Source organism: Scyliorhinus canicula, chromosome 17 (genome assembly GCF_902713615.1).
Source record: "Scyliorhinus canicula chromosome 17, sScyCan1.1, whole genome shotgun sequence".
NCBI lineage: Eukaryota > Metazoa > Chordata > Chondrichthyes > Carcharhiniformes > Scyliorhinidae > Scyliorhinus > Scyliorhinus canicula.
In genome coordinates this window covers 85112398-85127561 of record NC_052162.1, presented here as the reverse complement: position 1 = coordinate 85127561, position 15164 = coordinate 85112398, and the positions used below count along the sequence as shown (strand labels likewise).

Sequence of the window (15164 nt, the reverse complement as noted above, 5' to 3'; positions counted from 1 at the left end):
TTCTTCTATTCCTGTGCTTTTACATCTACTATACTATTTCTAGGGTTCAGATGATTGCTTGGTGAAGATTTGGGCCACGGATGATGGACGACTCCTATCTACTCTGCGTGGGCATTCAGCTGAGATTTCTGATATGGCTGTTAATTATGAGAACACGTTGATTGCTGCGGGCAGTTGTGATAAAGTGATTCGTGTTTGGTGCTTACGAACATGTGCTCCTGTCGCTGTGTTACAAGGGCATACTGGATCTATAACCTCTTTATTGGTAATGCGATTGCATTCTTGTTCCATATCTATTTGTGTTTTCTGAATTGCCTACTTCTGGACACACCACAAAGTACTTTTCAATCCATACAATTAAAAGTGAAATGAGCTCTAAATAGCCTTGTTGCGCTACTTAAATAGCATGCCTTAGCATCGTAGAATCGTTGACATAGCACAGCAGGAGGCCATTCAGCTGAATCCACGTGTTGGTTTTTTTTGAAAGAGCAAGCCAACCTGTCCTACTTCCTACTCGTTTTCCATAGTGCAGCATTTTTCTTTTCCCCTTTTCAAGTACTTATTCGAATCCCTTTTTATTCAATCTGTTCCATAATCTTTTTGGCACTATTATTTCAGATTATCATAACTCATTCTTTGACAACTTGCTGTGATTTTTCTTTCCACATGTCAGATGAAAAAAGTGTGGATGTGTGTGGTGATACATTTGGGCAAGGAGGATGAGAGACTTTGTTTCTCTTGCCCCCTCTTTTTTTTTTGCCAATCAGCTTAAATCCTTGGTTACCACCATTTCTGTCATTAGAATCAGTTCATCTTTATTTACACTCAAACCATTCAAAGTTGTGAACAGTGCTGTCAAATCTTCTATGACCTTTTCTGCTCTAAAGAACTGGCAACCCAGTTTCTCTGGTTTCACCCCTACGTTCTCCTCTTAAAGCCTTGATACCCTTCCTAAAAGTGGCGTGGCCATAAATGATTACAGTTCTCCAGATGAAGTCTAATCAGCCATTTATAAAAGCTTAGCATAACTCTCTTGCCCTTGAACTCTTCCTTTATTTATAAAACCAAAGATCTTGTACCCCTTTCAGAGCAGCCTTTTCAACTTGTCCTACACCTTGAATGATTTTTGTATGTACACTGCCATCTCCAACATCTGCGTTAAAATTGTACCATTTTGTTTATCAAAATGCATCACTTATCACATCCTGCATGAAATGTCATCTGCCATTGTCTACCCATTATGCCAGTCTGTTTATCCTCCTGAAAACTTTTACTATTCTCTTCACTGTTCCTTACATTTCCAAGATTCATGTCAGTTGTAAATTTAGGCTGTTAAAAAGAGCAGTGGATCAAACCCTGACCCTTGGGGAATACCACTGTACACTTTTCTCTAGCTTGAAAATAGCTGTTCACCACGACTGAGCTTTCTGTCCATTTAAAACAATTTTATATCCATTGCCCATTTAATCCTTTAGGCTTCAAATTTGCTAACAAATGTATTATATGGCACTTTACCATATTAATTCTGAAGTCAGTGCACACATAACTGCACTACCGTCATCAAATCTTTGATCAAATCGGATGCAATTTGCTCTTGGCAATTTGGCTTTGATTTATTAAACCTGTTTTTCCAAGTGGCAATTGGTTCTATGCAAAGTTAATGACTCTAAATATTCCCTCATCTGTTACATTATACTGATGACCTGCAGTTGCCAGGTTTATCTCCCTCCCCTTCAGAGATGTAACATTTGCAATCCTTCAATCTTCCTCTACTAACCTTGTCCCTAAGAGATTCAAAGATTGTGACCAGACACTTGCAATTTCCATCCTGGCTTTCCTTAGCAATCCATGATGCAGTTCATCCTGACTGGGTGTGGTCTCTCCTTTGAGCAACTACCAACCTTTAATTACCTCCTTATCTATTTCCTCTACTACTGCACCATCCCCTTCAATGAGACACACGCAGGGAACTAGGTTGGGTAGACAGCTGGTTCATGATGCAGAGAGATGCCTGCAGCGTGGGTTCAATTCCCGTTGAGGTTATTCAAGAAGGCCCGCCTTCTCAACCTTGCCCCTCACATGAGGTGTGGTGAATCTCAGGTTAAATCACTACTAGTCAGCCCTCCCCTGGGAAAGCAGCATCTGGACCTATGGCGATTATACATTACACTTATTTAATATTTCAGTTATGCCTCCTGCCTCCATAAGATGATTTATATCAGTCCCTACTATGCCTTCACACTTCCTTTGGCTACCTTTTTATGTGTTTGTAAAATATGATTTGATTCCTTTTATGTTGGGTGTTAATATTCTTCCTGCTCTTATTTTAATTTTTAGTTGTCCCTGCCAGCGCTGCCCTATCCCTGACCACCCGGGGGTTCCACTGGCCCCCAAGCGCCCTGGCGTGGTCATCACGTCTGGTCTCCGTTCATGGAGACCAGTAGCGATTTTCACCGACCACCCACTGCACTGGAGGGGCAGTGTACCGTGGGAGCGGGGAGTCTCCCGCTATAACCCCGAAATCCAAATTTCAATGAGTTTAAATACTTATTTAAATGTGTAAATCTGGTTCATGCCCAGCAAGGGCAACTACCTGATATTGCAATCATGGTTTCCAAAATGCTCTCCTGCTGAAACTTACTTTACTTGTCCCATTTAATTCCCTTATGTTGTAGTTCTTCACACCAAGCAAACTATTTTAATCTAATGTAATTGAAAATTTCTTGTAAAATTCAGAGCCTCATTAGGTTTAAATGTGATCTATTTCATTTTCACTTCAGTTTTTACAGCGGTCTTGATGTGTGGTTTGCAAAACTTCAAAAGCAGCCATTAGTAAAGGATGCATAGTGACATTCTTATGTTTGCTTGTTAACATGGACTTATTACAAACTGGGGTGGGGGTGAAAATGAGCAGGCAGAATGTTAGACTAAATTTCTTGTCTTAGTAATGTTGTTACCCATTATTCTTGCCTTGCCTGAGTAAAACATCACTGGTGAGTTAGATCTGTTCCCTCCGAACACTAGTCTTTGGAAAGCCTGGGCGCTGAGGTTCATTTAAGTGCTGCTGCTACCTCTTGTTAGTAACAAATCACAGAACGAGGATAAAACTGCCAACTTGCTAGCCTGTACAGATCGATTACCGGATGAACTTGCCATCAGGGACTGTGCTGGCATCTTTCATAATGGTATTGATTGACTAAAGTAGTGTTGTGGCAGTGTGTATACCTAACATATTTAGGCAATGAATATCAAAATGTTTGCTGCAGTAGATCAATGCCTAACTAAGGAGTTGGTGTTTGCAGAGGTGTGAAGGGGGGATTGGAAGTAATTTCTCTCAACTTTGTAAATCAAATTTGCAGATTTTTTTAAAAATTAAAAGTTCTTGTATCTTGTTTGGATATTCAAATTAAAAGATTCCATTTTCTGTTCTCCAGTTTTCTCCAGGGTCCAGAGGGAGGACACGGTACTTGACGTCCACAGGGGCTGATGGAACCATCTGCTTTTGGCAATGGAACACAGAGACCATCAAATTTAAGTAGGTTTCTTGCAAAATATATCTGTTGCTGCTTTTGTCGTTATGAATCTGCTGGCGCTCATTTGCAACTTCTGTTATTCCTTGATACATTTATATAAAGTATTGTTTTTATTCTAGTTCATGTTTTTATAACTGCACATTTTTGAATATAACTTGGTCTGTTGGGTAAAGCTAACAATATCTTTTGGTAATCATCTAATGCCTCGATTGAACCTGCCTCCACCACATTCCAGACCGGACCACGCATTGTGTTAAAATGTTAGCTTGCATCACATTTGCTTTTGTTGCAAATCACTTTGTCTGCTCTTTCGTTCTTGATTCTTTTATGAATGGGAACAGTTTCTCCATATTTACTCTGTCCCCTTATCATTCTGAACACCTCTATCAAATATCTACTTGGCCTCTGTCCAAGGAGAACAGTCCCGACCTCTCCAATCTATCCTCACATCTGAAGTTTCTCATCCTTGGAACCATTCTTGTAAGCCTCTTCCACTTGCTCTCCAATGCGTTCACATCCTTCCTATAGTGTGGCACCCAGAACTGTACATGATATTCCAGTGTGACAACCTTCTTGCTCTTGTACTCTGGCACTATTAATAAAGCCCTGGGTACTGTATGCTTTAGTAACTGCTCTCTCCACCTGTCCTGGCACCTTCAATAATCCAAGCACACTATAGACCCAGGTCCCTTTACTCCTGCACCCTCTTAAGAATTTTACCCCTTATTTTACTACTTCCTACCAAAACGCACCACCTCACATTTGTCCGCATTGAATTTATCTGCCCACTCCACCAACTTACCTATGTCATTTTCAAGTTCTACCGTGTCCTCTTCACAATTTACAATATTTTGTTTTGTCATCCGCAAACTTTGAAATTATGCCCTGTACAATTCTGCTTCCTGTTATTCAGCCAATTTTGTATCCATATTGTTACTGTCCCTTCTGTTGTATGGCATTGTTATCGAATGCCTTCTGAAAGTCCCAACGCACTACATCAACAGGATTACACTCATCAGACCTTTCTGTTACATCTTCAAAGAAACTCCATGATTTCCCCTTAATCAACCCGCATTTGATTGCTAGTTTTATCCAAAATAGTTTCTAGAAGCTTGCCCAACACTAATAAACTGACTGGCCTGTAATTGCTGGGGCTAATTTAAAAATTATTTATACATGTGCGTTGGCATCTCATTTATATAGCATGGCATCTCATTTATATGGCACAGCACTAAGGGCAGATTAAAAATGAGCTGTTGACAAATTCTTCCCCTCTTTCATTGATAGATTGTGAGGGTGGAAAAAAAATCAAACGTGTCGGTAACCAATTAGCTTACTTTAGAAAACTGGCCTAAAAACCCAATGTTAAATCAATTTTTTTGTGAGCTCCTGATTTTTCTGCAACTCTGGAACAGTACCAAGACATGTTCAAATAATAGTTTCAGATTCCTGCATTAAAGCTGACCAAAAATGTAGGCATGCTTAGTTTCAAGCAATGCTGGTTAAACTATTAACCATATTTTAATTGTTACTGCAACAAGGATACATAGAACATAGAACAGTACAGCACAGAACAGGCCCTTCGGCCCTCGATGTTGTGCCGAGCAATGATCACCCTACTCAAATCCACGTATCCACCCTATACCCGTAACCCAACAACCCCCCTTAACCTTACTTTTTAGGACACTACGGGCAATTTAGCATGACCAATCCACCTAACCCGCACATCTTTGGACTGTGGGAGGAAACCGGAGCACCCGGAGGAAACCCACGCGCACACGGGGAGGATGTGCAGACTCCGCACAAACAGTGACCCAGCCAGGAACTGAACCTGGGACCCTGGAGCTGTGAAGCATTGACGCTAACCACCATGCTACCGTGCTGCCCGAGGGATCCAATAACAGAGCTTGTCTAATATTATTCAGAGTATTCAATTGGAGCACAGCCGTTAGCAGTGTTGCATGTATGGTACTTTTATAAAAAAAAAAAAAATTCCACCTCATCATATCTTCAGCTTCACACACAACTAATTGTAATTTGCAGTTGCTGTTAATGAAGGCACAATGTTGCAGCCATTCCCGCAAACAGATAATAGGATGAAAGAGGAACGTTGGCCAATACGCTGGGAAGCTAGCAGCTCTTCATCAAATACATGAATCAATTATGTTCGAATTCCTTGGTCATGATTTTAATTTGCTAATGCTGTGACTTTGCTTTGGATTTGAATTAATACTCTTACTTTACAGTGAACATCCAGTGAAGTTTACAGACCGATCAAGGCCAGGAAGTCAAATTTCTTGCTGCTCTTTCAGTTCAGGTAAGTTTCTCAGGGAAACTAGAAGATGAAAATATATTTTATTGAGTAGACTCCCAGCCAGAACAAAATAGGAGCTAGAGACTATAATGGGCCTAGTCCAAAGGGACATTGAGTCTTTTGGACTAAACTTAAATGAAGAAAAAAACAATGGTGTGGCTGTAAATGGCAATGGAAAAGTGAATATTGAAAGTGCTGAGATAGAGCCAGTGAACACATTTGCGTACCTCGGCACAATGATAAAGACCAAAGTTGCATGCAGGAATAAAATCCAGATTAACGTGGATACAACGAGAGGTGACATAAGTAGCATCTGGAAGTCCAAAATCATCAGCATGGAAGGTGAAAAAAAAATCTAGTGCAGTCACGTGTGTGAAGCTCTTTGAATGTGAGAATTGGACTTGGGACGAAAGACAATGACAGAAGGATGACATCTGTTGAAATGTGGGTAAGACTGAGGATGTCTGAATCAGCTGGATGGACAGGAAGACAAATGTTGGTTAGATCATGAATGGAAGTTCAGGAATTGAAAGGGTGGCCAAGTGCAGTTAGAGAAAGGTAACCAAATACGAACGTTGGAGACTTGACAGCCTTGTCTTGAAAACAATTGGAGGCAAAGTTGAGGATGAAAATACAAGAGGAAGGAGAAAACTGGATGGGTGGGTAACATGTGGACTGAGGGAGACTTGAAGAAAACTGAAGAAGAAGTAAACTGTCGACAGTCCATTAAAACTATGATACACAAAACTGTTCCCACCCTCTTAATTTCTTCTTTTCTCCTCCCTCTGCTAGCTGTTTTTAACTATGCCTTTCCTAGCCAAAAGAAAACTAAATAGGCTAGTGAGTTACTGATAGCTTGATTGCAGTGATTCCTAATTATTTGTGAGGATACCCAAGACAGTGCCTGCATTGCAGTTTTATCTGTGTAGCATTCCTTTTTCTGGCTACCATTAGCCCTGAAACCAAATGTAAGTAAATCTTTGTAGCATGGTTGCCAAGTGCAATGCAGTATCATTTGTGTAGAGAGAGATCGGAGATAAAATTCCAAGCCTACCGGATTTCCTTTGGCAAGCTGTCTAACTTAATTGAGCTTTCGTATAACATGGAGGAGGGGGTGGCACAGACTGGGCCAATAGAAGGGAGGAATGATTTCTATTTTTTTTTTAAATTTAGAGTATCCAATTCATTTTTCCAATTAAAGGGCAATTTAGCGTGGCCAATCCACCTACCTTGCACATCTTTGGGTTGTGGGGACGAAACCCACGCAAGCATGTGGAGAATGTGCAAACTCCACATGGACAGTGACCCAGAGCCGGGATTGAACCTGGGACCTTGGTGCCGTGAGGCAGCAGGGCTAACCCACTGCGCCACCGTGCTGCCAGGAATGATTTCTATTACTGAACGTTTTTAAATTACCAAATCAGAAGTGACAGTACCCGAAACAAAATGGCTTGTGTTTTGTGATAGCACAGTGGTTAGTACTGTTGCTTCACAGCGCCAGGGTTCGATTCCCAGCTTGCTTCACTGTCTGTGGAATTTTAACATTCTCCCAGTGTCTGCATGGGTTTCCTCCGGGTACTCTGGTTTCCTCCTACAAGTCCCAAAAGATATGCCTGTTAACTGAATTGAACATTCTGCATTCTTCCTCCGTGTAGCCGAACAGGCGTCTGAATGTGGCGACCAGTGAACCTCTTGGGGCTGGTTTAGCACAGTGGGCTACGACAGCTGGCTTGTAATGCGGAACAAGACCAGCGCGGGTTCAATTTCTGTTCCAGCCTCCCCGAACAGGCGCCGCCGGAATGTGGCGACTGGGGGCTTTTCGCAGTAACTTCATTGAAGCCTACTTGTGACAAGTTATTATTATTATTATTACAGTAACTTCATTGCAGTGTTAATGTAAGCCCACATGTAACACTAATAAAGATGATTATTATTATTGTGAATTCTACGATTGGTCAGAGAAACTAAGAGTCGGAATAATTCAAATTGTACAAAGTGAAGACAAAATTTTACATTTTATATCAATAGCAATGTTTAGCAATGTTATTCGAGAGTTAGAATGCGGAAGAGAATCTTTGTTCACATCACTGCTTTGTTTTAAACCTTTTTTATTGCAATTATAGGTGGAATGTTCATAGCAACTGGCAGCACAGATCATGTGATTAGGGTTTATTACTTGGGTTCTGGTTCACCAGAGAGAATTTCTGAACTGTCGTCACATACGGTAAGATGCGGAACATTGGGCTAATTCTCACATGCCTTATAATTCAAAAATTTGTTTTACTAAGATGCATAAGAGAGAATCTTCTTGCTCTGTTCCGCTCCCTTTTTTTAAAAGAAACATTGCACAAATCATGAAAATAATTTAACTTGAGCACATGCAGTTTTACAAGATAATGCAAGAATAATTGAAATAGATTACAATTAATTGTGAGGGAGTTGAATTGACCGAATCTGCACATGTAGATGTGCAAACTGGATAGATGGAATTGTGTCTTTAAGTTTTGCATCTCATTTCAACTCCCTTACATTGGATTCTCAACTGCGGTTCTGAACTGCAACATTAAGTTTTAGTATAAGTCCAGAGTTAATAAATTACCTGACTTTGAAATGAAGTGAGACTCCCTTCTTGAAGCAGTCTTATGAGGCTGGGGATTGACTTTGGTTTTACAATGCAACGTTAAAAGTCTGCACACAATTAGGGAGTGTAAACACAACCTTACTGTTCCAAAATATATATATTTTTAAATTTAGTAATGTTGCATTCATTGGCCTGAATTTTTATTCAGTGGTTGGAACTATTTCTGAATCCAACCCTCGCCATTGGTGCCTGAGGCCATTCACTATTTTTGACCTGATTCCCAATTATGGCCAGAGTGTACTCTATCCAGTTACGAATGGTGATCAAGTTCCTAAGAACAGGACCAGTAGGGGGCCCTCCAAAAATGACCGATCAGCAGTGCCGTTATAGAGTGGGGGCTACTGATACATATAGAAAAGAAAGGACATCTTCAGATGGGGACATCAGAGCTTTGAACAGGTAAAAATAAATGTGGTCGCAGCTTCCAGGCCATTTCTGTGGAAGGTACTTTGTGGTGCAGCAATCTTGCTGCTGCATGTTGTCTCACCTCCACATGTTTTATAGAACGATGTCCATCCTCTTTTTTTTGTGTTTTTGGCCCCTACACACATAATCAAACCACCCCCAAACACTGGTCGGCTGTAGGAAACACACCTATTCAAATATTCCATTTTGCGCCAGCACTGTGCCCTTGGATCCTTTAAAGGTTTTAATTGGCTATCCTTTGTCCCTCGTACCCCAATGATCAGTTTCTAAAATGGCCCTGGAAAAGGAACGTTCTGACAAACTGGCACACTGGTCACTGATGGAAAATTTGAGGCCTGTCTGCCTGTGGCAGTTCCATATGTGATGAATGGGAATTTCAGCTATATTGTATGATAAGTATCTGGTGAAGGAAAGGATGAAAAGCTGGGTTAGTGTGGTTGACTGCTGAAATCATGTTTTAAAAGATTCTTGGGTTGAAAGACAACAAAGCTTTTAGTTGCCAGAGGTGCATTTAACCATTGTAAAAGGCTTGGCCTAATGCAATTTTGTTCAGATTAGGTGATTCCCTGGGGCGATGATGCATTTTCAGCTTGGGGAGATTGTCATTGCTTTTTGAGAAAGCATTTTCAGTTCTGTTCAGATCTTGCTGAAGCTGTGTACAGAGAAATAGTTCTGCTCTCACTGTAAATTAAGAGATTAACTGCATTTAAAGCAGTGAAGACTTGGGGAGGTAAAACAAGCGAGTTGAAACAGCTTTTGAAGACAGAAAGCCAAAGTTTCTGCATTGGCCTGGAGTTTGATCTTTTCTGTAAAGCAGTGTCAGAGATCTCTTTCTCGATAGAAAAACTCTGTAAAGCAAGTATTCCTCTGTGCTGTTGTTATTTAAGATGGATTGAGAGCTGAGTGCGATTCTCCGCCCCCCCATGCCGGGTGGGAGAATAGCGGGAGGGCCTCCCGACATTTTTCGCGCCCTCCCGCTATTCTCCTCCCCCCCCCCCCCCCCCCCCACGCCATGAATCGCCGCTCGCCGTAAAAAAACGGCGAGCGGTGATTCTCCGAGGCCGAGCGGCCGGACCTTCACGCCCGTTTCAACACGGCAGCAAACACACCTGCTCGCTGCCGTCGTGAAATGGGCGTCAGATGCCCGTTTGGGGCATCTGGAGGCCCGATTGGCACGGGAGCACCACGACTGTGTTCGGGAGGGGACAGGCCCGCGATCGGTGCCCACCGATCGTCGGGCCAGCGTCCAAAACAGACGCACTCTTTCCCCTCCGCCGCCCAGCAAGATCAAGCCGCCACGTCTTGCCGGGCGGCTGAGGAGAAAGACGCCAACTGCGCATGCGCATGCGCGGGTTGGCGTTGTCCAACCTGCGCATGCGCGGCTGACGTCATCGGCCGCGTCAGCCGCCGTGACGCTTGACGTGCGACCTTGACGACGCATTTGCGGAGAATCTCGCCCGAGATGTTTATTTTAGTGAGAATAAAGATGGCAATTAAGAGTATTGTTTAAGGGGTAATTGTATATTGTTTAAGGGTAATTATAAGCTATTTTCTATTGTGATGTTAAAGATTTTAATACTGTGTTAGTAATAACGTTTGTTTTAATATTCCATATCCCTATTTCTTTGTCTCATAAAATCAAAATAAAATATTGGGGTTTCTGTCCAGTATCCAAGCCACTGTTAGTATCTGGTCTGATGTCATACATAACTAACTATGTTATGGTTCTGGTTTTTTTTTTGGAATTGTCTTTTCTCCCCATATACATCTGAAATAAAAATAAACTCAAAAGGTATGAAAAAACTGGCATTACTGCATCCTACTAAACAGTGTTGCCAATCAGCACCAGACACCAATAATGTTGCTCTTTTTAATGAGTGGAATACTATCCCACCAGCGTCACCAATAATGTTTCCAAATTAACTAGATATGGAAGTTATTAATGAAAATATTGCTTTTCAGAGTCACCAGGTATCAAATGATACCACCACAAGGCTTTACCGGAGGATCAAAGACCAAACAACCAGTTAGTCAGTTCAAGTTCAAAGATAGTTTATTTACACACAAGGGTTACTTCGACTTGCAACATAAAACACTACAAGTTAAACTACACCTAACAACTGCAATAACCTATACTTAGCTTCAGGGCAATTGGCTCTTTGCAGATGAACAAGCCCTTTGTTCGAATCTTGCGTGGCTGGGTAGATGAAGTGGCTTTGTTTTTGCTGGGCTCATCCGTCTGGCAGCGATTGTTGGTCTTCAACTTGTCTTCTGGTTGTAATGCTACACTTGGTTTTCGGCGTAGGTCGGGGCCAAGAGAGATCGAACACATGGCTGTGTCTCTTTTTATCCCTCTGGGATTTCGCGCTCTTTGGGGCGGTCCTTAGCTTTGGACCCAATAATTTGACAGGCTTCGAACACACTGCCTTCGATTTTGGCCAATAAAGGGGCGGGTGCCTTGATGGCTGGGCGAGTCCTGGCGGTCATTGACCTTGGCTGTTTGGGCTTTCTTAGCAAAGGGCTGGTTAGACTGCATCTGAATCCGTTACCCAAGTACAGTCCTTTTGATCTGGGGAAATGGGCCATTAGAATGCAAACAAGCGGGGGTTTTGATCGCGTCTAGCTATCTGGGTTGCCTATACCCATACAAGCTCTGAGTGTGTCTGAGTCCTGGGTTGGCCACAATTCCCATGGTCCTTTGCAGGTGGCCATCTGAGATGGCTACAACAGTAAATAGAATTCCTGTTTAGGCACACAACAATAATGTATCGCTTGACTGATCAATAAAATGTACACTTTGTAGATTTTGGAATGGATTTTCTTTGGATTGATTTGAGTTTTTTTAAAAGTTGGACCTACTTTAAATAAAAGTAACTGCAAAATTAAAAGATGTAGCGAAAGCATTTTGGCCATATCAATGAAAATGAATGAAAATCACTTATTGTCACGAGTAGGCTTCAATGAAGTTACTGTGAAAAGCCCCTAGTCGCCACATTCCGGCGCCTGTCTGGGGAGGCTGGTCGGGAATCGAGCCGTGCTGCTGGCCTGCTTTAAAAGCCAGCGATTTACCTCAGTGAGCTAAACCAGCCAAGTGTCTTTTATAGTCTTGTGGCTAACCTGTCTGCTATTTTAATAGACATCCTTACCCACCTATTTACTTGGTTGATCTTTCTGTTCAAATGAAAAGAATGTCATTTAAGGACATTCAAAATGCAACATTTTTAGAATGGTTGGTTCAGGGGAGGTGTCCCTCGTGACGTGCCAAACCTTTACATTTACCTTGGGATTCGCCGTTACAGTTTCATTAACTCATTTTTGTTCATGAACAATGCACAGCTAAATTGAATTGTTGGAAAAGAACAAAATCTTTTTTATCCCCCTCTCTCTCGAACCTCCTTTAGGATAAAGTGATCGCTATTCAGTTCTGCAACAATAGCCATAGGTAAGTATGCCTTTGTGATGGTGGGCTGTTTGTTTATTTTTTTGCTAGTTGCTTATTAATTTTTGCAATTGATAACATTGCTATTTTAAAATTTTGTAGCAAATTAGAGAATGTCAGAAAATAAATAAAATTTAAGCTTGCTGTTCTTGACTTTTTTATGCACTGGCAACTGTAAAAGATTAACTTTCACAAATATTTGAAATCTTTTTCTTTCTGCTTCTTCCCCAACCCTGGGTAGTTTGAGATTTGTTAGTGGTAGCCGAGATGGGACAGCTAGAATCTGGCAGTACCATCACCAAGAATGGAAGAGTATCGTTCTGGATATGTTTACAAAATTACCAGGGTAAGATCACAATATCATGTATTGTGTTTTATACCACAATATGATGTGCAGATTTTCCTATTTGTTACCACCACCATCACTGAAAATTTAAAGCAAGCTGTTCATATGGTTATTGATCGTGGGCAATAAAAGTCCTATTGTTGGAGCTGACTGGCAAAAGTATAATTTGGAGAATGTGACTTTTTGCAGCATCGGAAGAAATACACAAGCTGATGTGACTTTGGTATTTGTAACTTATTTCCTGTATATTAACAGTAAACATTGATCTATTTTGTTGTGGAATACTGAAGTAGGTGTACTTGCAGTTTGTTCCATGATTGTTTGGCCTTAAAAGATTTGTGTTTTGTTCCAGCCATCATTTAGCTTTCCATTATTTATTATTGACAAGTTTGGAATCTCAGTATTGGTGTTTTATTGATTATTAAATGTGTGCATGGCTGGCAACGATGGCATTTATTTCTGAATTTTAATTCTCCTGCACCAAGGTGGAAACAAATTTGTTTTTGGAGATCAACCTCCATTTTGCTCACCACTTGTACAATGATTTCCCTTGTCAAAAATGGAGATCTCCTCTTTTTCCAGCTGGGATGTGTGGTGCATTGAGAACTTGTTCTCCCTACTTATTTTGGATTTTACTTGTGGTCTCAACAAGTCATTACCTATTGACATTCAATGTGTGAAGTTCTCAATGTGAGCTGGTTTGAAAATGTTGAAGGCATATGTGTGCTTAAGATTATTGTTTTCTATTGTTTTGAATGTTATTGAAAATTAACTTCTAATGGTTTGGATCACCCTTGAAGCAAAACCTAGGCTGAGTAGAATCATTCTCCCCCAGGTTTTAAGCAAGTAATATAGCCTTACGGACCAGTGGAGTACTAAGGGTGTATTGCATTCTCGGTAGTGAAAATTTTCAGATGGGATTAAACTAAGGCCTCTAAAGTAGATGCAGATTATTCCATGACATTATTTGAAAAACATGAGAGTTTTCCTGGATTGTGGCCAACATTTATCCCTTCACTAGCATCTCCGCAGAAAGTTGATTCATTTTTTGGAAACTTATTGTTTGTAGGCTGACAAGACAGCCAATATGAACACAGACTACCTTCCTGGGCTGTAAAGCATTTTGGGATGTCCTGAGGAAGTGAAAGACAGTCTATGAATGTAGATTTTTCTTTTTCACACTTCTCTTCCTTAGCTTGGAAAAACATTGACATACATGAACAATTCATGTATAAGTCATGTCCTTGTGAAGCTTGAAATATAATCAGTTAATTGGTTAATTACTTCAGTGATGTTATCATTCTGCACATTTAGCCAGATCCCTAAGTGAATGTTCACATGAAAAGGTTGTACGTGTTATTTCAAAATTTCTATACACTGAACACAGCATTGCATTTAATGTTGTAATCTTAAGGACGTTTTACAATTAATATCAACTACAGAAAGTGTGATGCATATTTCAATTCTTTAGATTTTTGAACCCCTTCTGTATTAGCACAAATGTTTAAATGAGAAGTGTGGTGGCATATGTCTAATTTTTTGATTTTCCTTGTGGTAGGAATAATCCAGTTGCTATGGAAGACAAAGTCAGTAAGTTGAAAGTAACCATGGTAGCGTGGGATCGATGTGACAGCACAGTCATCACAGCAGTGAATAATTTTAATTTGAAAGTGTGGAACTCCTACACTGGCCAGCTGCTTCATATCCTTTTGGTAGGTAAACCAAATAAGTACTGTATATGAATGATGTATAATTGAATCAGGAAGTCCTGGAAGCAGGAGACCTATTGATATCTACTGATTCTGCAGTCATAAACCCTGCACAGTGCTGAGGGCACAGCTATTGCACCAGAAACTCCAGTGTCTAATTTGACAGGGAGCAAATTAAAATGTGCAGGATATTGAGTAATCTGTCTGCCAACTGTAAATTTAAGGTTGAAATGTCGTGAGTGTGGCACAATAGCACTCATTGCTTAATGTGTGTTAGTCATGGTTTTGGCTAAAAATGGTACAAACAGTGATCCAATAAATGTAAATCAGATTTTAAATCGGTGATTTTGAATGTGTTTATTATTTTTCTGTAGGGTCATGATGATGAAGTTTTTGTTCTGGAGGCTCATCCATTTGACTCCAGGATTATGTTGTCTGCAGGGCATGATGGCAACATATTCATCTGGGACCTTTCAAAAGGTGCCAAACTTCGGAACTTTTTCAATATGGTAAGAATTTCTCTAAGTGAAACATAAGCTGGGTCTAAATATCTAGATGTGCCATTCTGTAATAGTCTTAATTCACTTGAGTACTTAATCAAACCCGTTTCATAATGGGTCCTTGCAGCCATCATAGAATAAACGTAATCCCACCAATATCAGTTAGAATTGAAAAAGCCAAGTGTTTCATTCATTCTACCATCAATTACTGTTTTAATTTTAGTACTTATTTTACAATATTACTATTTGTTCCACG

The 15164-nt window shown here is 40.6% G+C and overlaps 1 protein-coding gene across 4 annotated transcripts in view; it reads left to right on the top strand.

Moving 5' to 3' along the window:
- The window catches only part of brwd3 (bromodomain and WD repeat domain containing 3), a 142513-nt gene that overhangs the window by 16611 nt on the left and 110738 nt on the right, over positions 1-15164 (top strand). For all 4 annotated transcript variants that reach the window (XM_038775729.1, XM_038775731.1, XM_038775730.1 and 1 more), the window contains exons 8-15: positions 44-265; positions 3435-3535; positions 5780-5850; positions 7971-8071; positions 12316-12356; positions 12595-12699; positions 14258-14411; positions 14783-14917. In XM_038775729.1, the coding sequence (XP_038631657.1) occupies positions 44-265; positions 3435-3535; positions 5780-5850; positions 7971-8071; positions 12316-12356; positions 12595-12699; positions 14258-14411; positions 14783-14917 (930 nt within the window). The remainder of the gene's footprint in view (positions 1-43; positions 266-3434; positions 3536-5779; positions 5851-7970; positions 8072-12315; positions 12357-12594; positions 12700-14257; positions 14412-14782; positions 14918-15164) is intronic.